Source organism: Hemicordylus capensis, chromosome 5 (assembly GCF_027244095.1).
Source record: "Hemicordylus capensis ecotype Gifberg chromosome 5, rHemCap1.1.pri, whole genome shotgun sequence".
In the NCBI taxonomy this organism is placed as follows: Eukaryota; Metazoa; Chordata; class Lepidosauria; order Squamata; family Cordylidae; genus Hemicordylus; species Hemicordylus capensis.
Genome location: NC_069661.1, coordinates 217,575,557 through 217,601,060, shown reverse-complemented (window position 1 = coordinate 217,601,060; position 25,504 = coordinate 217,575,557). Strand labels below are relative to the sequence as shown.

The 25,504-nt window shown below is 43.5% G+C and overlaps 1 protein-coding gene and 1 long non-coding RNA gene across 5 annotated transcripts in view; one reads left to right on the top strand and one right to left on the bottom strand.

Moving 5' to 3' along the window:
* Positions 1 to 369: 369 nt before the first annotated feature.
* The window catches only part of TMEM184B (transmembrane protein 184B), a 66,180-nt gene continuing 41,045 nt past the window's right edge, over positions 370 to 25,504 (bottom strand). For 2 of the 3 annotated variants that reach the window (XM_053254460.1, XM_053254461.1), the window contains exons 4-10: positions 24,872 to 24,962; positions 24,124 to 24,199; positions 12,687 to 12,778; positions 11,133 to 11,302; positions 7,005 to 7,199; positions 5,569 to 5,592; positions 370 to 4,518 (exon numbers count right to left, since the gene is read on the bottom strand). In XM_053254460.1, the coding sequence (XP_053110435.1) occupies positions 4,277 to 4,518; positions 5,569 to 5,592; positions 7,005 to 7,199; positions 11,133 to 11,302; positions 12,687 to 12,778; positions 24,124 to 24,199; positions 24,872 to 24,962 (890 nt within the window). In that variant the 3' untranslated portion in view covers positions 370 to 4,276. The remainder of the gene's footprint in view (positions 4,519 to 5,568; positions 5,593 to 7,004; positions 7,200 to 11,132; positions 11,303 to 12,686; positions 12,779 to 24,123; positions 24,200 to 24,871; positions 24,963 to 25,504) is intronic. The other variant, XM_053254462.1, reaches the window with a different exon arrangement.
* Positions 9,554 to 25,504, top strand: part of LOC128326820 (uncharacterized) — a 54,678-nt gene continuing 38,727 nt past the window's right edge. For both annotated transcript variants that reach the window (XR_008308295.1, XR_008308294.1), the window contains exons 1-2: positions 9,554 to 9,792; positions 15,048 to 15,129. This is a non-coding gene — a long non-coding RNA (uncharacterized LOC128326820). The remainder of the gene's footprint in view (positions 9,793 to 15,047; positions 15,130 to 25,504) is intronic.

The following is a 25,504-nucleotide window of genomic DNA, read 5'->3' as shown; positions in this document are numbered from 1 at the left end:
ATTTTGATGCCGACATCTAGCAAGTGGGGATGGTGCAGCGGGAAGGTGTGGAGTGGAGATTATGTGGGGAGGATGCCTGTGTGTGACAATATAAGAGAGGTAGGAACCGCCCAAAATCAATTCTGTTAGAATAGAACCACTGTGGGAAATTAGTTCCAAGAGATGGGGTACTTGCACTTTTCATGGCCTCCACTCTTTGTCCTCTCTGCCTCATAGAGTCCTTTCACCAGCTTACTTCCAGTCAAATATATACTTTGGAAACAGCATAAGCTCTACAGTAATTGGAATTTATTTTAGATCACTGTGCGGAGAAAAGATCCCAGGAAAATAAAAAAGGACAATATCAACAAAACAGCAGTCAGAGACATATTGAAGTAGAATCTATATTATCTCTATATTTTTATTTGTTGTATTTGTTTGTTTCTGCAGAGCAGTATAACATCACAAAAGACCAAAACAGAGACAATGGCTTGTCTCTGAGCTCACATCAGTTATTACACGAGAGGTACAAAACTAGGTAACTCTGTCATATCATACAGGGTATTCTCTTTCAGTCATTTATATACAAATAACTAAACTACATGGAAAAATAGTAAAAACAAATTCCAGGGGTATGTTACATAAGGGGGAAGGAAGAGGACAGCACTAAGAGTGTTCTGGTAGGCCTGATGTTTAGGCAAGTATATAAAGTGATCAGCCTCTGAGAAGCCCTAAGCAAAACACATGATCATTGCTGGGCTGAGGATCAAGTTCTTTGGGCTATATTCCCAAGCTGCACAACTTCAGCCTCCCAGGTGTTTTTGGACTACAACTTCCATCATCCTCAGCCACAGTACAAAGTAGTCAGGGATGATGGAGTCATAGTCTAACATCTGAAGGAGGGTGGAAGTTGTGCAGCCGCGGACTATTCCTTTCCTGTCTTGAGAGACAACAGAACAAAAAGACAGAAGGAAACCCAAACTTTAGCACAGGTGGCTTTAACGTGGCTCTACGTTTAAAAAGCCACTCAGCCAGAGACTACGGGAACTTGTTCTTGCTTTGAGAGTGGTTATGCTTACTTCTAACCACTACCTACAGGAAGCTTCAAGAATACCCAGTTCCTATGCACAGTATATATTTATATATAGTATGCATTTTAAAAAATTAAAATATATATATAGAATTCCTCCCAATGCTGAAATTCCTGCTCACTTGCAGGTAAGACTTCAGCCACGTCCTCCACCCATCCCATACAAAAGGGGACTCACCGGGAAGACCCAACACACACACAATTCAATTGATTGGTGGCGAGAGTAGGCACACGGTTGGGAAGTATATGGAGGTAAGCAGGGAAGAGAGAAGCGGTCCCACAAAAACAGGAATGGGCAAAACTGAGCAACAACTCCCTTGCCCATTCCAAAATTAAAAGTAGAAAAGAGCATTTCAACAAAGAGTTCTTTGAAACTCATCCTCGTTTCATGAGGCAACGTGTCACAGGACTGGCTGTAAAAGGCCAGGCTGCTGGCACAGACAGATAACTCTGCTCTCCCAATGGCGCAGGGACCTGACCCAAGCCCTGTCGACTGCAAGATCAGCTGCTAGCCTCCCTGCATCAAGAGCTGCACAGCTGCGAAAATGTAGCTGTGCTGTTCTGGCAAGTGGCGGCTTCCTCCTGCTCCACTTCATCAGGAAAGGCCCAGAGCAACTGGAGGTGGCCATATCTAGCACGAAAGAAAGAGGGCAGGGGTTTCAGACAAGCAGGATCATGCTTGGGCTGCAATGGCACAAGTCACTGGCTGATCTGATAAAGCTTACCAATGGGGGGTGCTAGTGAGAAACCCATAGGCTGTGGGTCTGAGTGTGTGTTCTTTTAAAGCAGCAGCAGGGTTTTAAAAGCCACCCCGCAGGAATATATTGCACGGGTCTAACAGCAAAGGAAGGGGTGACTATATATTTACAGAAGCATGTTGCTTTTCCGTCTCTCTTCTTCTACGTCCTCCATCTCCTGAGTTCTCAACCCCTCAGGCTATTTTGAGCAGGGAATATGAATGGGATGGTTGTGCTCCACTGTCGTCCCACCTCCCACCCCGTTTCTGCTAGAACATGCAGACTGGAGTGCCAACTTCAGCAGCAGCGTAAGCACTCCTCCAGGAAGAACTACTAAGGGTCTTAGCAAACTTGCCCAGCCCCACACAAACCTCTTGCCTGGCCAAGCACAACTTGGGCAAAAGGGAACTGCTCCTGCCTTTGGGATCCCCATTAACCGTGATGGGTGTGCATGCAAGTGTGAGAAAATTAAGGCACAGAGAAAAAGGAACAAGAGTCAGTCCCCAAAGGTTCTAATTTCTGGACTCTCCACAGAAGGAGCTAAAAAAGCACTGCAAGCAAGCAGGTGCCCAACAACCATGGACAAGCTGTGGGAGAGAGATATCATAGCAGCTTAGAACAGAACTAGCATTACTGGTAGTGAAGGGGGAAGAGGAATCGAGAGAGGGGTGGGGGAAGGAAGAGGTCTAGCGTTATTCCCCTTTCTGTGGGCAGTGTTAATACAGGCACAATTAACCACAACAGCAGAGAAGTGCAATACATTGCAATTAATGCTATTGCCCCCTGCCCCCCAGCTTTAAATGGACACACCAAAGTGTCTGGTAAAACCTGTGACTGGCAGGCTCTTCAGCTTATAAAGGGGACATGTGGCAGAGACCTTGTATAAGGGTCAGGCCAATCCCGATGAGGCCAACAGAAGCCCAGTGTACAGTTTTTATCATATGCACTGTAGAGAATGTAATGGCACCGTTGCAGATGCACACGGAAGCGATATGTTTACATATCCTGGCAACGCTGCAACAAGCCCAGGACAGAGCAAGGGAAGAGAAAGCAGAATGTTCACCATCTTTGGCAAATATTCAGCAAACACTATCCTGCTGGCATTCTAAACTAATTATTAACAAGGATAAAACTTAGGTAACAGTAAGGAGAACTAGTGACCTGCAACAGATTTTCTGAAGGTTAACACACACAGATGTTCAGCTCTAAAAAGAGGGGCAGATGCAATACAGAAAGTTTAATATCAAAGACTGCAGAACTCGATCACCAGAAGAGAGGATACAGAAGAGAATGAAATCAACGACTGCAGATTTCCTAGAAATTAAAGTACAAGAGCATATGACCTCCCCTGCAATCTGTTCAGGGGAGCAGTCTTCTGCATGTGGATTCCCTTGCTGGATCAGGAGCTACATGTGCAAGATGGACACTCTTCTGCAGCAGAGTCATCCAAAGTGGTCCCCATCCATACAGAAGTGTGGGGAAGAAGAGACACATTTTCATCCACCAAGCAATGTGTGGGGGAATGTGCCTCCTCCTCCTATCTGGGGCAGCTTGTTCTGGGTGACCATGGCTAGGTCACAATCTAGAGCCAGACATTTCCCCCTCTGCTGATGGCAGGTCCTATTTTGCAAGAAGTGTCTAACACTTCAAGAGAATACAAGGCAAGAAAACCCATGACAAGAGCCACTTTTCACCTCCACAAGGTTTCAGATTTGCTCATTATTTTGATCCAGGAGAGATTTCTCTCATTTCCCTCCTTATTCTAAAGCAGAATATTGCTCCCTTCTGAAGCACCCAACACTGATCATTAGCAGAAACAGAAAAGATGTGTGACTGTTGTACTCCAGAATATACCTAAAGGAATTCTGGTCACAACTCAGAGGTTGGTCAAAGTTAATACTCGGGCAATAGTTGAGGGTTCAACCTGCAACCCAATTAACTCCTTAGAAACCAAAGTATGAAAACACATATTAGGAGTACAGGTGTGTGTGTGTGGGATAAAATTTCTGCTGCTTCAGATTTCAGTCAGTCACATTCCAGACAGCTTGTTAAGTGGGTGAAGACACAGCTTCATGGCTTTGAGGTGCTCTTGCCTGACCTTTCCCCACCCCACCAATAAAAGCAGAAGGACCACCACAAAGAAAGCATGGCACATTCCATTCATTATGGATCCTTGCTCCCTTCTGGGACAGGCGGGTTTTGTGTTCTTTTAAATCTTCCTTATTAAGCGAAATGTGCTCCAGTTAAACCTTTAATGAAAACGAAAACCAGGAAAAGAAAGTCCAAATCACCCGCCATTTGTCCCAATGGCCCACGCGCTCACAATCTGGCAGCAGGAAGTGCCCATTCCTGACTTGAGCACCATTTAAGGAGGGAGGAAAGGGGGGGGGCGTGATTTGCGTTTTTGGTTCAATAAATAAAAGGGAATAATTCCAGGCCACAGCATACCATACTACCACCACCTCCCCCTCTAGAACTCATCGTCTGAGCTCAGGAGCAGGGTCTTCTCATTGTCACGGACACCAGAACTACTGTGGGAGCGTGAGATGATGTGGGCACCATTACGCCAGGGTGGTCCATGTTCTAGGGTTGACTGCTGAGTGTATTGCTGGTAGGCAGGGGAGAAGTTGTGGATGGCATCCTGCACAATGTCATGGGGGTTCATGGTCTCCTTAAAGCTGCTAGAGATGCTCTTCATGGGTGCGCAGCGACCTAGAAGGAGAGAGCGCAAATTAAGAGCGGCTGGGGGTGGAGCTCTACTCCCCCACCCCCCAGTGACCCCGTGAATTTGGGCAAAAGCTTCCTGAGGCTTCAGGGTGATGGCTGTGTCTTAATCATGTGAATGAGGCAGGAAGAGCCTTTGGCAGCTAGAGGAGGATTAATTGGTTATGCCAGGTTAGAAGAGTGCAAAAGCAAAATGCCGACAACATTCCTGAGGCAGCACAGGTATGAGATCACCCGACAGGTTGCAAAATGCTACCCTTCAGGATGAGGAAAGGTTACAGAAGAGAAAGGTGCAACTATAGGGATGGGGGGGTGCATTTAAGAGGACAGAGGTCTAGGACAAAGTGGCTTGAGGTGGCCTCCTGTCCAAAGGTACGTGACAAGGGAAAGAGAGATAGCAAGTGTTCAAAAGCAGACCCACAGTGTGTAGTGGCAAGATAAAGATGGAACTAGCTCAAAACGGAAGCTATACTGCAGGGTAAGGAAGGTGGAGACGGGGAAGAATCTACTGCAAAATTCACTGGACACACCACTTACAGATACAGAGGGAGGATGACTGCTTCCAAATATTGCTAAATTCCATTCCCAGCAAACAATCCAACCATAACAGTTATCTCTTTGAAATGACTGATAATGTATGTTTTGGACAATGTGTTGTGAATATGCCATTTTGTGTGTGTGGCTAAGCAGAGAGCTACCCTATGGTGCAGTCAATGAGAATCAAGTCTTCTGCATATACAGTGAATCTCATAGGTGGTTAGTTAGAGGCTTCTTTAAAGCAATTCACACTGTTGAGGAGGCAGGTCACTTCTGATTTTAAGAACAGCTTGCCTCTTTGGAAGTCAGAGCTGCCAAGGCAAAACTTCAAAAGGGACCTCTCGTATTTATGGTTCTCCTGAAGTTTACACATGTACATTTGTTACATATACTGGTGTGCACACAGGACAAATAGTACAGGGAGCTGGAAGGAGATACAGCAGCAAATTATGTCCCAATAAAAAGAGAGAGAAACAAATGCAGAGCGAGCATGGCACCTACCATATGGCCCATAGGACGGAACAGCTGCTCCAGACACCATAGCCCAAAGCAAGGGAAAGAGGAGAGAGAGAAAAGAGAGAGAGAGAAAAAGATATGGGAAACAACAGGCTGAAAAGGCAAGTTATTCTCAGACTCTTCACCAGGATATTACTGCAAAATACCACTCTATAGCAAACCTAGTTATAAAATACAAAAAGATGACTGCAAAACCTTGTTACTTAACTTCCTTTCCCAAATCCCCACTAGGAATTCATTGCCTCATCTCAATTCTGCTGTTGATTTACTCTCCTTCCTCAAGCAAGAGGACAGAATCAATATCGGTGATTTTTACTATTTTTCAAGCAGGGGCCACTTGGGCAAAAAACCTCCAATGTGAGAACCATTTCCCACTTTGCTGGCCACCGCACAGGACTGCACTCTTCTCAGTGCGGTCAGGGCCCTTTAAGAAAGACCGAGCCCTCTCTTGAGAACTCGAGGAGGAATGAACTGGAGAGGGCTACACTTCCCAGAACTCCATGCATGCCGCGTTTCCCTTAAAGGAGCCCCCCCGGCCCTGGGCAAAGCTCAGCACTGCACGGTGGGAATGCTTGCCTCTGCTTAGTGCCAGGAAGACTGTGGAGAGTATTCAACTTGTGAGGCTGAAGCTTCACACAAGCCCATTAAACAGGGAGCTGCACTTGGGGCTGATCAGGGCTGCCACTGGCCCCCAGGCCTTATGATGAAGAGCACTGATCTCTAGAGTAGATTTTTTTACCACCACCACCACCACATTAAAACAACTGACCACACCGCTTTTATTAGTATGGCGGGGTGTGGGGGGAGTGCAAGGACACACTCTGATGTCTTTACTGGCAAACACACCCTGCAGAAATAGCGGCTGACATGAGGAGGAAAATCACTCAAAGTAGTCCTGCTGAAATGAAAAGGACAAGTTAGACAATGCCAAACATGTCCTTTCAGTTTCAGTGGGACGACTTTGAGTGATTTCCCTCATCTTAGCAGTCGTTGGTTTCAGCCAAGATGTGGGTCTCAGGCTCCTCTGCCCTCAGTATTGCTACAGAAACAGCCCAATTTGCTCTCTGCAAATCATAGCTTGTTTCCTTATCTCACCCAAACAGTCAAAGAGGAAAATGACCTCCATTCCCCTTGTGCCAGCTTTGTAACCTGAACACGGCAAAAGTCCCTGTGAAAACACAGGGAAGGAAGCCATGGTAGCATTGGTGAAAGTCATCCAACCAACAACAGCTGTGCAAGCAGAGGCTGAAAGATGTCCAGGGGAAATGAAACCCAGACCAGGTGGTGATCAGTGTGCAAATACAGCAGAAGGAAAAATAGTGATCAGCTGTAGAAACAGGTTGCTGAGAGAGGGCAAATAAAACTTTTAGGAGAGACCTCCCCATCTCACCCCAGGGCCCAGTCTGGTCCTGTTTCCATACCTTGGGCATCAAGACGTTTATCTGCATACACCTTGTATGTGAAGGCATGGCGCAGAGCAATGGCTGCAAAGAACATTTCCACACAGATGATGAAATCCTGGTAGGCAGCGGCCACGGTCCCTTTACCCACAGATACGTTGGCTGAATTGATCTTGGGAATTGCACCACACTTCTCCAGGATGGCCAACAGCATCCCTGAACAGGATAAAAATCAGAAAATAAGCACTGGGGAGGACTTCAGAACACCAGAGCACAACAGACAACTATCTGCCAGTGAACTCAAGGGCCAAGGCAGAATAATCTTGGTCTGGTACAAGAGAGACCTCTTGGATGCTTGTATCCAATTTAAAGCACTGCTTCACAAGTGTAATGAAATCACTTCAAAAATTTACTATACATTCCACATACCCTCAATCAAGAAGCTTCACTGGATACTCTTATGCAGCTCCTACACTTTTTCTTCCGCATTTGCCCAATTCCCCATCTCCTCCCACCTTTTTCTCCTACTTCCTGGTAGGGATGTGCACGAACCGGTTCGGATGCCATCTTAGAGGCCTCTAAACCGGTTCGAACACCGGGGCCAGTTCAAAGTTCGAAGGCCCCGGGCTTGGCACTTTAAGGGCAGCGGAAGGGTGCACTTACCCCTCCCACTGCATTTCCCCTGCCGGCATCGTTTATTTCCAAAAACCTTCGGGGCGGCAGCATACCTCCCTGCCGTCCCTTTGCCCTCATCGGCCAGAAGTACCGGCTGCACATGTGCCCGTTGCGTGAGTTCGTGTGCATGGCAGACGGGCGCGTGTGCGCAACAGGCGCATGCGCGCCCATTACTTCTGGCCACTTCAGGCAACGGGGCGGCAGGGAGGTACGCTGTCACCCCAAAGGTTTTTGGAAATAGACGACATCAGTGAGGAAAATGCGGCAGGAGGGATAAGTGCACCCTCCCCCCACTCTTAAAGTGCCAAGCCCACCGCTTCCGGACCGTCCGGCCACAGTTCTGCGCACATTCCTGGCTCCTACACATTCCCTCTGTTTGCACCATTTTATCTCTAAAATGAAGAGAAAGGGCGTGTCCCCCCACTCATGACACTCAGGGTAACACAATGAAAATTATGGGTAGCAAGTTCAAGACAAATGAAAGTTCTTCAAAATACAATTCATGAAATTCACTGTCATGGGATATTGTGATGGCTACTAGTTTATATGGCTCTGAAGGTGGATTAGAGAAATTCATAGAGAACAGATGAGCAATCCTTCCCCTCCCCGTTTAAAATCTGTTATTTTTTAAAAAAATTTTTTTACAAAGAGCCACAAAATTGCTCTATGCTTCAAAATTCTTTTTAGATTTCTTTTTAGATTGTGAGCCCTTTTGGGGACAGGGATCCATCTTATTTATGTTATTTCTCTATGTAAACCGATCTGAGCCATTTTTGGAACAGCGGTATCGAAATTGAATAAAATGAATGAATGAATGAATGAATGAATGAATAAATAAATAAAATGGCGGCCAAAAATGACATCGGAAGTTATTTCTGGCCACTGTGGATAGGCAGAAATTGCCTAGATTTCATGCCACAGATAAAGAAACTGGGTCTTCCGTAGACCAATCTATGGAAACGTGAAACTGCAATCTGCAATCCTGTGGATAACAAGGGTCACCTGTACAACAGAGGTTCCGTGTGCACCCCCCTCAACAGAGGGGGAGTGCAATAGTGTGCAATAGAGGTGCAGTGTGCTCTCCCTCAACACACATATAGCAAGCATCCCTTATCTGCTCTCTATCTCACACATAACAGTGGACATTTTGCTAGCCCGGAATACTAGGCTCAGAACACAAAGGATGCTGCTGTAGCAATAATCTACTTTTTAGTGATAAGTGTAGGACCTTAAAAAAAAAATCTATCTATCTATCTATCTATCCTGTTTGTTGCACTCCCCTGTAAATATAATATTCTTTCAGTTTTAATTAATTATTGCTTTTCAGCCCAGCTTTTGGGTCCTGCTGACAGATTTTGAGTGGGAGATTTCAGTCCTCATACAGTGGACTGGGTCCAGAAAATCCTACTGCCACCCCAATGGACCAGTGTTCCCTCTAAGGCGTGCATGTGTGCCCACCCGACTTTTGATGTCCGCTCAGTTAATTTTAGATCCCACTCAGATTGACTCAGGAAGGCCCCTCTCTGAATGCACTTGCGCACACACTGCCTTGATACTGCCACCCAGAACAAAACTCATTCTGCACACAGATGGAAAAAATTAGAGAGAACTCTGCTATGGAGTGTTATTAATTTCTGGTAAAGTTAGCTTAAATTGAATACTTTCCTCTTGTTTTTACTTATTCTTGGATTTGGTTCACATTCCCACTTTGGTTTGTTTCATGGAAACCATTTATTCAATTTGTCGGGATGCCATGTTACATGCTCGCTTGGGTGGCCCTGTGGAGTCTGGAGAAGGGTGTGGCATCCCTCCTGTGGGGTTTTCATTCCCTTCAGGGGGCAGTGGGGATGAGAAGGGCCCAGGCTGGCTGGAACCCAGTGGGGCTTAGAGGGCAAGGCAGGGAGAGCTGCAGGAAACAGCTCCAGGGAGAAAGCTAGGTTGGGTGTGGCAGGAAACAGGAAGCCAGATCAGGAAGGGGGCGTGGCTGGAAGTCGGCTTTAAGCCCTGTCAGCTCTGCACTGGGGTATTCAAAGACAAGGCAGCAGATGATGAGGGGCTGCTTCTGAGTATGGGAGCCAGGAGTTCTCCAGGGGAGGGAACTGGCTGGATGTAGCAAGCCAGGAGGACAACTCAGGTGACAAACTAACCTCCTCCCCCAGCTGTTGCTGAGGCTGAACGTTTTGGGGTTGCTCCAGTCATTCTGGGGTTCAAGAAGGGCTAGGAGCCCACTTCGTCCCTTGGGAGTCTGATACCACTCTCTCTTTTTATTTCTCTCCAACTGTTAATTATGAATGTGTGTGTGAGAAATTTCTCTCCAGCTGTTAATTATGTGTGTGTGAGAAAATTCTTCCGCTCTTTTACTTTATTATGTTTTCTCAGACTGCTAATATAGATACCTTTGTTGAATGTAGTACTGCTATGGGTGATTTTTTTTTGGGGGGGGTTATCACATTCAAATCTTATTTGTTCCTCCCCCCACCACATTTATGGCTGCTCTCCTAAACCAGATATGCTATCCATAGTTTTCTAACTGCCAATAGGTTATTTTATTTCCCTTAGATATAAACAGTTTGCATTCCTTTTATGGTTTTTATCTCCTATCCTCCACTGGTATGATTTTTTCATTCTTTCTTATTGTCATTGCAATATCTGATATCACTGGGATATGTATTTTCTTTTCTGAGTCTATGACATTGCTCTCCAGTTCAGCCTACCCATCTCTCAGGAAGCCGACATTCATGAACTGTTTGCAACAGTTTTTCAAAAGAATATAACTGTCAAACCAACTGTCATTATCCCAAAGTTCTAACATTTGTCCTACTATTCCCACACATTTTCCTTCTCTCTTCCCAGTATTGTCAACTTCATTTATTCTTGTGTACATGTTCAGAAATGCAGACAGACAATCTCACAAAAGGACATAAAATGTTCTCATAATGTGCTCTGTCCCTTTCCATTTTAAAATCAACAACCCCTTTAGGGAATATTATCAAGTGACACTGATTTTTTCCTATTGTTTCTGGGACTGGCCAATTTTGCATGTAGCTACTGAACCAGCAAGAATGCCACAATCACGTGAAGCATCCTTCAAAATACGTGCAGTAAAGGAGGAGCACAACACTCTGAAGCGAAATCCTGGTTTGAACTTCTAAAAACAGGTTACAATATGTTTATTTGTCACTTCGATCAAGAGAAACAGGATTGGTAACTAAACATAACGTTTGCGCGCTGTAATTGGAGAACCCGTTCAGTTCAGTGGCAAGAACTTTCACAGTTGGATTTGTAGCAGAGTTAAGAACAGAAATGGGCATTATATCATGACTGAAGAAGAGATCAAACAGAAATGGCACACAGACTTAACCAAGGACATGTGTTAAGAGATCAGGAAAATGAAGATTTGTATATCTACTAGACATGCATGATCAGGTTTCAATCCCAAGTAACAGCCACATTTTGTCTGAGGGGGTGTCTCACCTTGCCAGAAGGACAGGAAGATGACAGACTTCACCATGAAGAATTTGAGGACAGGGCTGTAGGGACTGAGCAGTTCACGTGTGGCGAAATAGAAGAGGAAGAGGGCATAGAGAGCCAGGCTGACAGAAATATTGTAAATGATTGTCACGTAGAGATACCCGTTTGTGACACTGTAGGGAAAGAAAACCCGAATAATCAGTCTCTCAGATATCTCTAGTGTCTCCTTTCTCAGTGTTAGAAAGACCTCTCTACCGGAATCTTCTCTCTCAGCTCCATCATTTAACAATGGCCTAATGCCAGGATGTAGGCCTGTGTGTCAAAATGCCCAATTCTGACTAATGTGTATCCACACCCCCTTTGTGCTACACGGATGTGGGAGCTCCCATCACGACCAGCTCTGTGCTTTATCTGCCATTTCCAAGGCCAGGGGAGCCACTTCTATGAACTGGAGTCCACAGGGACAGCTGGGAAGGCACACAGGGGCATCTGAGAATGTAGTTGCTCCCGGTGCTTTCACCATGCAGGAAACAGCAAGTACCGCATGGGGCTGAGAGTGCCCGCCTCTGAGAGGCACCAAGGGTGATGAAATCAGACATACCAACACAAAGATGCAGATGCTTTCCACCAACAAGGGTATCAGAATATCTGCAACAAACTTTAACCTGGCAGTGCCTCTCTTAGTAACAGAGAACAAGTTAAGCTCTGCTCTCTCACACACACACACACACACACACACACACACACACACACACACACACACACACACCACAGGAAAACCCCTCCAGAAAAGCACTGATTGACTGGAAAAGGCAGAAGAGCAGGTGGAAGTTACTCCTACAGTCCAGTCCAGAGCAACTTAGTCCACTTCTTCAATGGTGGGGCCACCACCTGGGGCACCAGCACCTCCGGCACCCTGGTACAATTTGGCAACGATGGGGTTGCAAAGTTTCCCCAGTTCCTTCTTCTGGCATACTGTGCGCGTGTGTGTGTGTGTGTGTGTGTGTGTGTGTGTGTGTGTGTGTGTGGCATACTCATATTCCTCCAGCATACTCAGAGACCGTGATAGTTCAACAGTCTATTAAAACAACATCCATTTATAACATGATCTAAGAATATGATAGCCCTGGAGAAAGCCTTGCATGTTGGCACACAACCTGTAGGAATTAACATGTGCAGGCTTTACCAGAGGAATTCCCCTGCATCCACACTGCCAGATGTTTGTGATAACTGGCCTTGTTTTTATTTTGTTCCACCCTGCACTCAAGGGCTTGGGGCAGGTTATAATACACCCTGAGTTTATCTTCTCAACAACTCTGTGAAATAATTTAAGCCAAGAACAACTTCGATCACCCAGTGTGCTTTGTGATCAAGCAGAGATTAGACCCTTATCTTGGAGGTTTGAACCTAGCACTGTCCATAGTGTATACCTTCTAGTCAAGACCCTCCTCTGTTCTTCCAATTCTTAGGGCAAGCAAGCCTTTTCCCCTTTTGGAAGACTCCTTACTTTACAGTACTTACTAAGAAATCTCCTTACAACGTAAAATATTTACTTACTCAAAGTCACCATCTTGGTACTTGCCAAATGCCTGAAGGATGACTGTAGTGACTGCCATGAGGGGCTTCACCACACAGAACTGCAGAGTGGCCTACAGAGAGAGAAACAGGCAGGAAGGAAGACAAGATGAACAGGGGAAAATCAAACGAGCTCATCTCCCCTCCTCTTTGGCTTTAAATCTCTAACCAGCCACACCTGCCTCAGCCACTACAGCAGCACCTTCAGCAAGGTAGTATGTCTAGCATCTCTGGTCAAAAGGACTGCACACCAATGAGCTGCAATTTGAATGTTTCAGGAAGAAGGCTCCGGGTAAGAGTATGTTTAAACACAGCTGCTTCTCTGTCTGAAAAAACTGGGTACTGAAAGAGGCTGCTCACAACTAGTTTCGAGGCTTGGCTGTGAAAGAGAAGGCAACCATCTGCACTGCTTTTAGGGTACTCAATAATACTCCATAATGGAATTTATTTATTATTATTTACTTATTTTATTTTTTACATTTACATCCTGCTCTTCCGCCAAGGAGCCCAGACACATGAGTTTCTCCTCACAACAACCCTGTGAAGTAGGTTAGGTTGAGAGAGAAGTGACTGGCCCAGAGTCACCCAGCTAGTATCATGGCTGAATGGGGATTTGAACTCGGGTCTTCCCGGTCCTAGTGTAGCACTCTAACCACTACACCATTATCTATTAGGAAATTCTGGAGAGAAACAAGGGTGACACCATCCAGATCAAGACTTGTACAAGCAGAATGCTCTCTCTCATGCATGGGAGGTGGAACGCCAAATTTTGTCAATACTGTACTCCCTTCCCTCTGCAACACCTTTGCCTGCCAGAAATATGCCCCTAAGGGCTCCCCAACCCCAGGGACATGTTTCTGGCTGGCACAGAAGGCTGCATAGGGAAGGAAGAATGGGTGAAATCACCCTTCTGCCCCCGTGCATGAGTGGAAGCGTACTGCTTGTGCACTTCTTAGTCTTTAAAAACAAAAACAAAAGCAGGTAGTATCCAGACTAACTTTTGTTAGTGAAGTATTATGCATCTTTTGTGTTAGACTCATGAGAGTCTGAGAAAGGTAGAAGCATCTTTGCCATGTTGAGTCTGAAGCCAGGGTTATTTACAGCTGCAGATCTAAATATTTTTTGTACTCCATGGAGACTGTGGTCCAATCACAAAAAATAGCAGCAAAGTCTGTTCTGTACACAGTTTGTTAGGGGCTACAGATCGTTGAAATGAGCCAAGAACCCCAGTTTCCTACTAATACCATTGGTGCAGGTACTCAGCTGAAACAAGTTCAGCCGCACCTCTTAATAACTAGAGCACTAGATCTGAAAACAATGCACATGTCCAAACAATAATCAGATCTTACATTACGACATGGAATATGCTTTTGTTTCAAAATATTACTTTCTTCCACTAGGAAAAAAGGACTATTTGATCCAGAGAAGTTCAGAGAGACTTGAATACCAGAGAATTACACAAGAGTATCATGTCTGCTTTCTTAATCTGTGTAATTTATTCCAGTCACAGAACTAGAAGACCCTGACTGCAACATTGGGGGAAAGAAAGTTAAACAATTCTACATCCTCTGCTATCATGCCACAATCCAGAACTGCAAAATGTAGAGAGGACTGCAGTCTCTCCAGTCCATGTTTTAATAAGGCAGTACACCTTCATGTTATTCTCTTATTAAAACAAGCAAGAAAGTACCCCATTCCTACATAATTTGGCTGCAGCATCTCTCTTCTAGATATAACCAAATGCTGGAAGCATTTTACATACTAATGGCCTAGTGAGCAGCAATTTGCATTCGCTTAAAAAAACAACAACCAATCATGAAATTCTCACCTAATTTGCCCATCATTACAGAATTTTCATTCCTCCACCCCTCTCTGTAAACATGCAGCAAGTGTGCGTCCCTGGCAAGGATTTTCCTTTCCTTATTCCCCATCACTGTTTAACATAAGCAGACACATCAGCAATACATGGCTTGGAGCTACAAATACTGTTCACAAGCAAGCAGCAGACCTAAGCATAGTACCACAGTTTAGCGATTAGATGATAAATATTCATAGTGGGATGCCTTCAGCCCTGAGGGTTTCTGTTTCTATGGGAGTACTTCTATGATTTATTCACATACATGTGGCTGTCTTGCATTGCCATTTTTTGATGGATGGAGGTGCTATAAATGAGTTTATGCTCCCCATTTCCTAGCCTATCACATTTTTTTCAGGATTTGTCCCTGGGACATAACTTTGCAGTTTTAAAAGGTTGTTTTTGTCAGAATCAGGTTTGTTCAGGATAGGCTCCCTGGTTACCCACCAAGACAACCTGGCAGCCAAAATATGTTTTACTTCTTTTAGACTCAAGCAGATGACAGCTCCAGACAGTTGGGGAAGCAGAGATCAGAATGATATGGATTAAAACTAAGTGCCTGCTCTTACTGTAAGTTTTCGAAGGATACTCCCTGATAAAAATTTTGCATATAAGGTTTTTAGTTCAGAGGAGGGTCAGATCAACTTTCTCTGCATGTGTGTCATATGGAAGGTTAATTTGGCTTCAGTTTATTAGAGATTTGCTACATAAGTAGTCTGCAAAGAAGTGCAGTAAGTCCACTTTGCCTTGCCATCTATATATTTTTTAATTCTAATTCTCTAAGATGTACCCGTGGCTAATCTCATGTGTGGCAGCTCTCGCGAGAGTTTGTAGAGCTGCCTGAGAGCCACGAGGAAGAAAACAGCCATAGAGGCCAGTGGAGGCGGCCTGCTGGTGGAGCCACTCCAGTGGGATGACAAGGTGGGCCGGCAGAGCTGTGCTGACGGGAGGTGGTGGTAACAGACCAGCCGGCAGCAACTGGCGGGTGGGCAGGAAAGTAAGCGCCGGCGGGCAGGTGGCGAGAAAACAATGGTGGTGGCGGTAGGCGAAAATGGATGGGCCAAACTAGAGGTGCAGATGCTCTGCGCCCAGCCCAGCTAATTTTGTTTTACTTTTCATAAAAACCAATGGGTATTTACATGGGGTTCCCCACATCTTTCTGGTTTACCTTGTTCTGTCCATGAATCCTATAAGCAATTACTATATTGCAGAGGAATGTGTCATTAGCATACGTTTTTTTAATTGGTTGATTTTGTAATCCAGTATTTTTCATGAAATAATTGGGAATATCAACAAAAGAGGCATGCTAGTCCTTGTAGTTGTTCTTTTCCTTCCAAGAGACATGTCAGAGATACAAGAGTTGGAGTTGTAAACTGCTCAGAGGCAAGTAAGAGAAATCTTAAGCATACTTTAGGTCATGTCCCTGCTTCCACCAAGCATGCCTCAAGCCAGAAACAACTATTGTATATATAACCTGCTGCCAACAAGATACTGCCTTCTTCATCAACTCAGTTGAATGCACTGTGTGTCTTCCGAGAGCCTGTTTAAGTTTAGTCTCTAGGTGAAAGCAGTTTAGCCCATCTTTGGAGGAGAGTTTAAGGACCAACAGCAGCTGGAAGTGATATTGGACACCACATCTGAGACCACTTTACAAGTGCTTTGGGTATGGTACTATACTTTCTAACTACAGGGAGTCTGAATGAATCACTTCCTGGGTCCCATCTAACTTTATAGTTCACTCTCCCTCCAAGCATGTTGGCTATATTTATATTCCCAGAGAGACTATAAAACAGGCATCATGTTCAGATAAGGAAGAAAGGGGTGGATGGGATTTCCACAAAGATTCTTCTCCTCTCTGGTAGGTATAGAAGCAGTTGCATCTGGTTTGCAGTCATATGAAGGAGAGAAGGAAACCAAAAGGAGGTGGAAAAATATGGCTTGTGATAAAATGGCTCTTGGGTGGTGATCATAAGATTTCAAAAGGAGATCAAAAATCCCAGCACAAGCCAGTCAATGAGTCACTGCCAAGATGTAAACTAGAAAAGGTCAAGCTAATTGTTAAACTATGCCTCTGAGCTTCCTCTTCTCCATTCTGGGGATTGTTTAATCATTTTCCTGCAGCACAATCCCACAAGCTCTTATTTTTAGGCACTTCCTGGTGAAGAAAGTGTTAAGACATAGGGGAAGAGTTAGCGTGCGCAGGTGACCTAGACAGCAGCTCTGTCATCAGGCAGAAGTCTGGCATGAAGCTTTCCCTCCCCAGAGTTATTCACTGTGGGGAAATGCTTGACCAATAAGCAGAAGTTTGGTGGTTCAAATCCCCGCTGGTACTATATTGGGCAGCAGCAATATAGGAAGATGCTGAAAGGCATCATTTCACACTGCGTGGGAGGAGGCAATGGTAAACCCCTCCTGTATTCTACCAAAGAAAACCACAGGGCTCTGTGGGCGCCAGGAGTCGAAATTGACTTGACGGCACACTTTACCTTTATATTAACTGGCACCTTTTAGAGAAGTGATTTAGCAGGGATGACCCTGCTAAGTGAGCAAAGAGGTACCTTTTAAAGTGGCGACTCTCTTCTATTAAGCGGGGGAGAGCATCTGACCCTATACAGCCCAGTATCCCTCCAGTGGCTGTTACTGGTATCCACCTTATATTTCTTTTAGCTGGCTCATTGTCCCAAAGGGGCTCACAATTTTTTCTATGTAAACCGCTTTGAGGACTTTTGGTGAAAACTGATATATAGATATTTGTTGCAGTACACACCTCCAAGGCAACCAAAAGAGACAGTGTCCTGGGTTTAAACACAAGCAAAGGATTATGAAATTGCTGCTCTTAACTATGTCTGCCCTGCACACATAAGCATTCTCACACTCTACAGTGCAGAATGAAGTGTCAAAGTGAACAATCATTTGCCATACACTCTCCTTCCCAGGCCCGTGACTGAGAATTTGGTGGTGGTGCAGGGCACTAAGGTATTATGAGGTACCATGATAAGCCAATACACATCAGCAAAAACCTAAACACAAGTAAACAATATATTTAGAGTGGATTGTATCATAAGAAACCTAGTCACGACTAAGTACCATTGAAATTAATAGACTTAAGTTAGTCATGACTAATTTAAGTCCTATTATTTGTAACGGGGCTTACTTGTGACTTTCTTTGGAAACAACCCACTGTATTTAGGTTTCCGATACGTTGTATAACTTCCACTTGAAGTTATTTGTAAATCAGTTTCTTAATAAATGATTTTAAAAGGTATAGCCCCATTAGTGCAGAGAGAAAGGACGGCAGGGTTGTATATTGGCTAATAATAATAATAATAATAATAATAATAATAATAATAATAATAATAATAATGTTTTCAAGCCTATCTATCTATCTATCTATCCACACAGTCAGACAGGTGTTATTGACTGGTTTGTTTTATCCAGACATCAAGTCCTTCCCAAGGACCTGGGATGGCTGGATTTTATTGTCAGTGTTGCTGTTATAGATATCGTCGCAGAATATAGGCTGTTCCCAGTAAAGTTGCGTTTTGTAATTGGCTGATTACAAACAACAACAACAACTCAATTTTTATATCACCCTTCCAAAAATAGCTCAAGGCAGGTTACACAGAGAAATAACAAACACATAAGATGGAACCCTGTCCCCAAAGGGCTCACATTCTAAAAAGAAATGTAAGATAGACACCAGCAATAGTCACTGGAAGTGCTGTGCTGGGGTTGGATAGGGCCAGTTACTCTCCCCCTGCTAAATAAAGAGAATCACCACGGTAAAAGGTGCCTCTTTTGCCCAGTTAGCAGGGGTATCCACAACATAGTGGATAGAATCTCCAATTTGGAATTTTACCGGCCAAAATTGGTCAGTAGAAATCTACAGCCATTCTCTTTTATGCTGATGATGCCGTGCTTTTGTCACAGTCTCTGGTGGAGATGAGAAAAATGCTGAGAGTTCTGGCTGACTACTGTCACGAAAGCTTGCTTTCCATAAATTATCAGAAGACAAAGGTCGTAATGTTCACCAGAAAACCCATTATGCCTAAATGGCAAATTAATGGGGTCAGTGCAGACAACACAATAAAAATATTTAGGGGTCATCTTTCAGACAACTGGTAACTGGAAAGAGCAAAGTAATTCCACCGTAACAAATGCTCAGAGATCAGCTACCACAATTTTGAGATTCTTTTTTTCTTCAAGGGGTAGATATGTTCCAGTTGTGTTTAAGGTTTTTCAGACCAAGGTAATTTCACAAATTCTTTATGGCTCCCAGATTTGTATATATAGTGATTTCCATCCACTTGAGAGGATCCAGTCTAAATTTCTTAGGCCTAATTTTTTCAACCCCGTTGTGTGTGTATCTAACACTAAGTTGCAACAGGAAGCGGGCCTGTTAAGTTCGGATATCTGTGTCTGGATCCATATTTTCAATTTTTGGCTGAAATTGATCTATTTTCCTTCTGGGTTAGCCCCCTTAATTTGTAAGGAGGAAAATACATCTGATTGGATGTATTTAATTACTGAAAAGCTTAAATCATATGGATTGTCAATGGAATATCTACTCCCTTTGGGTTATGATAATGTCAAGGTGATCCTCAAGCAGCACGTTATTGTTATGGAACACCAGATTGATCTAAGTCGGGTATCAAACTATGTGAGATTTGGAGCTGTTAAGCCTTTGCAAAAACCAGCTAAGTATTTGTATAATCTGACATATCCAACACAGAGAAGAGCTCTGACATTGGCTTGGCTGGACGAGCTGCTCTCTGTGGTATTGGAGGGTAGGTATAAGAGGTCTGGAGAAACTGTGTCCCTGTGGGAATGGGGATATTGAGACAGTTGGCTATGTGCTCTTGTATTGTTCCTTTCCCTGCGATTTACATTTTAGATATATTACTCCTCTCATTTTTAGATAGCCAAATAATTCTGATGAGTTTTATATACATTTACAGTACTTCTGATAAACACACCGTTGTCTCATATCAGGCAGCCAGATTTTGTACAGCTGCAATTAAGATCCATGCATGGTGTTAGAAATTGGTAATTTAGGATGTTTCAGCCACCAGTGTATAGCATTGAAGCTGATGTTTTACACTGAAGTGTCTGCAAACTTTGAACATCTGGTTTATGGCTTTTTAAAATTTACACATTAAAAAGGTCTTTGGAAAAGCTTGTGGAGTTTGGAAGATTTGTATCTCATCATCGCTGTAACATTTTAATTTAGGTTTTTTAGTTTGTTTCATTTTATTCTTTTTAAAAAATGTAATAGCTTTTACGTGTGTGTGTGTGTGTGTGTGTGTGTGTGTGTGTGTGTGTGTGTGTCTTTCTCTGTACCAATATTTATTACCCTTAAGGTTCTTTTTTATTTGGGTTTGGAGTGAAATGTGTATATCTGATCAAAGATTGCAATAAACTGAACTGAATTAAAAGTGCAACAAAGGAAACCGAAGTGGCACATGTCCCAAGGGCTTGTTGGTCAACTTAGTATATTTGCACATATTGGCCAACACTGGAAGCCAAGAGGTGGTTTTCTTCTTACTGAGCAATAAGTAAAATACTGTGAACACATTTTCCCCTCGGTATGAAAAGTGGCTGGAGACTTTAAACCAAGCTGCAGGCAAGGGCCCTGACTTTCCCTATGCGAGTCAGCTATTCTCAAGTGCTTGCAACTTATGCAGAAGACCAGTTTTCATGTGGGATGAATGGATTCTAGGAAGGGAAGAGAAAAGGGCAGTTGTTGCTTGGTAGAAGACAGGTTTCTGCTTCCAGCATCACCACTGGGGGTGTGAAGAACAGAAGAACAGATTTTACTAAGAAAAATTGTCCTTCCACACCCAGTATTGCAAATTACTGCAGTATTCCTTACCCAGTATGCACAGCTGACTGCAGCACATAAAGCTATTTATTCGTTACAATTTAAATGGCAGAAGTGTCCTCAGTGCAGAGTAGTAGTTCATTACTGACTGCTTCCTCTGCAAGCCTTAAGTACAAGGATCACTTGCTTGCTCATATGATGAGCACATGACATTTAATCACATGTATAGACCTGGAAATGCCCATCATGAAGAACAAACAAACAATCTGGGCAACCCAGCCAGATCTACACAACATACATACATACATGGGCTGAAAATAATCCATGTGCAATCAGGGTGTCTGTGATCAGGAAGGAGGAATTCTCTAATTAACCTTCCCATCCTCTCACACTAAATTATAAGTATGGGCATTACCTCAGAGTTGGGGGAGGAGGGAAGAATAGTCACTCTACTTCCTTCACCTATCAGCGGGAGCAAAGGTCTGAGCTCCTCTCCGGGAGTCCACCAGACTAACAAACCCCATCCCTGCTGATCATCTCATCTTTGGCAGTCCCTGCCTTAAATAAAGCCCTACACTTTAAGGACACTCCTCTCCCCTTCCAACTTGCTCCTTCTTCCCTGGCCAGGCAAGTGGATTGGCCACCCAATCCCTGGCCTCCAAAGTGGACTTGTTCTCCAACTCCACCCGCTTTCCGCAACTGTGGAGCTGATAGCAGCTGCTGCCCGCCTCTCTGAGCCCTTCCTGGCTTCTGAAAGGTAATTACTGGGGTTCTCCTGGTGTCTGGAGCCCCCTGCTTCTCTTGGCACACTGCTGTTTGACTGGGTAAACAACCCTGTCTCGCAGAGGAAGGTAGAAAATCCCGACACAGGGTTATTGCCTCTGCCCCAATCCCACTCCCAAACAACTGGGTCACACAACATTCCCTCATATAAACCACAACTTGGATACTTGACCATATGCCCTTTCCGCCTAGAAACACTTGAAATGAAGTAACATTCACCATCATTTTTCTAATCAGGCCACTAAGGGTACAGTATTCATTGCATGTCACCTCGTTGCTCCCTGTATCTTTTTATTTGTGTTTCATTGTTAGTTTATTCATTTGTGTTTAATCAGTATTGTCCAACTCAGTATTTGTACAAAGGCATATTTTGCTGCTCTGGAGATGGATTAATGCTGCTTTTGCACATATTTTATTCCCTAAAAAGGGAATAAATATGGGTGGGTGTGTCTGTTAGGGATGTGCAAATTTATTTGGGTACAGATAGATTTGTACTCAAATCTAGCTGATTCGGGTGATTTGGAGATAAAACAAATCACCCCTGGGGTCCATTGGCTAGATTTGGGTACAAATCGAACCACACCTGATTCGATTCAAATTGATTCGAGATTCTGATCCTTTCTATTAATTCCCCCAGATTCCCAGCTTTCGTTTTTAAAAAAGCTAAGCTCTAGCCCAGGGCTTCTCAACCTTGGGTCCCCAGATGTTACTGGACTTCAGCTCCCATAATCCCCAGCTCTAATGGCCTTTGGTTGGGGATTATGGGAGTTGAAGTCCAACAACATCTGGGGACCTAAGGATGAGAACCCATGCTCTAGCCCTTGTAGAAGTGGAGTTATGGAGCAAAATGTGTGGTCACTATTTTTCAAGTGTTTGGATTATTTGGTGTATAATCACTTTCCCTCAATGAATTCCTATGAGGATTCATTATATACATTCATTTATTCTATTGATTTTGACTGTCTTTTTGACAGTGCCAACTGCCAACTATCAACTGCCATGTGCCAACTACACCCCACTCCAACCTGCAAGGCAGTGGGGTACGACTCAGTTTATGTTCTAGGATTTTTTTCCAAGTGTTTAGGCTCTTTGGTGTCTAATAACTTTTCCTCATAATGAATCCCTATGAGGATTCATTACACATCTAAACACCTCAAAAATTCCTAAAATATAAACTGAGTACCCAGTGGCTTGTGGGTTGGGGGGTAGTTGGAACATGGGATGCCACTAATTCCCCAACCCCACCTGTAAAGCAGTGGGGTCAAAATGAACAGAAGAAATGAAGGTGTGTGTAATGAAAACACCAAAAAATCTAAACACTCCAAAAATACTAAAAAAAACCCCAAAAACTGAGTACCCCAGTGTGTGTGTAGTTGACAGTTGGCACTGTCCAATGATAGTCAAAATGAACAGAAGAAACGAAGGCGTATAATGAATTTTCATAGGGATTCATTATGAGAAAAAGTTATTAGATACCAAAGAATCTAAATATTTCAATATTCCTAAAAATTAAAATGAGTACCCCACTGCCTTGCAGGTGGGAGGGAAGTGTAGTTGGCACATGGCAGTTTACAGTTGGCACTGTCCAGTGACAGTCAAAATGAACAGAAGAAATGAAGGTGTGCAATGACTCCTCATAAGGATTCATTATGAGGAAAAGTTATTATACACCAAAGAATCCAAACACTTGGGAAAAAATGATGACTGCACATTTTTGCTCCATAACTCCACTTCTACAAGGGCTAGAGCTTAGCTTTTTTTAAAAAATGAAAGCTGCAGATCCGTGTTAGGGTTAGGATACAGCAACTTCAAATCCCCATTGTTTCCTATGGCAGAAATGTTCAAAATCAGTAAAAACTTTTTAAAAATTCATTAAAAATCAACCAAGTGTCCCATTGCCTTGAAATCTGGACGGTAGGTGGCACCCATGGGGACCTACCCACCACCCAAATTTGGTGGTCCAAATCCAAATCGAATCAAAGCAAATACAAATCAAATCAGGGGTGGTTTGGAGGGGGTAGATTTGGATACAAAACAAATCAGGGTAATTTGTTTTGGGCACAAATCAAATTTAAAAAATTGAGTGTGCACATCCCTAGTGTCTGTAAATGATCAACTTGTGCTGATGCCATTTTACCTGCTAGGTGGGACAGAAAGGGTTTCCTGTAACACAAACAGTGGATCCACAATAAAGGAGGCAAGAAGAGGACAAGCACAAAGAGATTTACAACTCTGTTTTAAAAAGGACAGTAAGAGTTCATGAAGACTTGGAAATAGGAGGGACCAAGAGAGAGCAATATGGCTGAAACAGCACAAATAGTAAAAGTAAAACATTTTTTAAAAGCCACCAGTACAAGCACACCCTGAAGTTTTTTCACACTTCCTATTAAATCAATACTGCAGCAGAGGTAGTATGACTCAGTAGTTAAGTTTTGCTTTGGATCAACTATGTTGGAGTTCTGGGTTCTAGTCCTGTTGTGGTTCTTGCATCAACTGTCCCTACAGATTTTTAAAATGAAACAGCAGCTCAAGTTTATTTTATTGCAGAGTAGGTCTTTGGCTGAAAAGTGAAGTTACATGTTACATAAGCAGGGCCAGTGAAATTACAATGCACAGTTTCCTGTTCCACAACTCACACATATTTCCAAGGCTACGTGGCTAGGTGTAACTTGATCCTTATCTTTTTTTCCCCGCCACCCACTTTTAATTTTCGTAAGTGAGGAGACCTTTTCAGAGGCAAGTCTGATTTGTATGCTTATAAGGCCCAACATTTCTAGTAAAAGTTATTAGGAGAAGTGCAGGGTGGGGTGGGGGTCTCTCAGGGGCACACTTAGTTGCCACCTTTATTCATACTTTGTGTGGTGTCCTAAAACTGGCTTAAGAGTCTCAATAGGCCATAAAGGATCACATGGGGATTAGCAACACTATGGCAGCACCTGCTTCTCTCAACTCATACACACCTGCTTGCAGAACCTTAGGAATCCAATGGAGTACGTCTTTCCCCATAAGCAACAAGTTCCATACATACAGCTGGACCTAAAAGTAACAACAGAATGGTCAATTGAAAAGAGAAAGTTGAGTAACGTCTCCTGGGACATGACATAGGACAATGATATCCCTCTTTTAGCCTTTATAAAGAGGGGAACTGAAAAAGAAACAAGCAAGCCAAACACTGGCACACAATTTGGGACCATGCCTTTCCTTCCTACCCTGCCTTCTCCAAACATGCTAAATTTAAAAACTAAATCAGGGTATAACCCACTTCTCACTTATCATAAGGGAAAACCCACACTAATTTTCACAGAGCTAGACTGCAGTTTCTTCTTCCATTAAGGCACTAGCAAAAACAAAGGTGTTGGTGCTTCTGAATTACCAGATTCCACACATCTGTAGAGTTTGAAAGTAAGGCAGAATACCTTAGGGTAACGAGTCAGAAAGACAGTCACTGTATACCTAAAGTGAGGCCAGAGGTGTTTGATAGATCAAGAGTAAAAAAGGCTGCAAGTTCAATCAATGTGTGATGAAATGGTCTCAACCAGTCTGGTGTGGACATTGATAAGTTGGAAGGCAGGGTCTTGTTCAATGTTGGGACTCTGTCTTACTGCAGAATTTCCAGTGGCAGAGATAGAACAAATGCTGGAATTGATGCCTGCCCTCCTGCCTGCCCCCCAACCCCAGATATTTTGTAAGGAGATATAGCATACTCACTCAATGGGCTTCCCTCTAATTTCAGACATGATGGAGCTCTCTCCACCAAGGTACTCATAGCAGAGGCTAAGAAAATTGTAGATTACAAAAGCTGCAAAAAACATGTTAAATAGACATGATCACTCAATATACTCCAAAGGAATGAAGTTGTCCAAAATAAACCACAAAGAAAAAAATTCCATCAAGCTCATCAATTCTTGAACTACATTGTATTCACTAGGGCTGTAACTTAATTAAATAAATCTTAGACAATTGATCATATGAGTTAACCAATTAAAACCTACATATAAATACAGCAATAGTTCTGACAATTTTTATAAGTACTGTACCTGTATTTTTTAATATGACTCTAAAATCCTGATACACAATCAAGCAGGGAAACCTTTTTAATTCATCAAAATAAATAAATCAGTCAATTGTCTAAACATGGAATGTTCCACAGGTATGATGGGACTTCATACCGGTGGATACTGTTAGACCTCGGAAAACCACTATTAGAAGCTATAGCAGCAGGCACAGTGGCAGATAACTTGCAGACTGAAACTGTTCACCTACGCCACTAGGCTTTGAGCCAGAAAAGGGACAGAATACCAAAAAATAAAGGCGGCGGGGGGATCCTTCCCATCATTACTT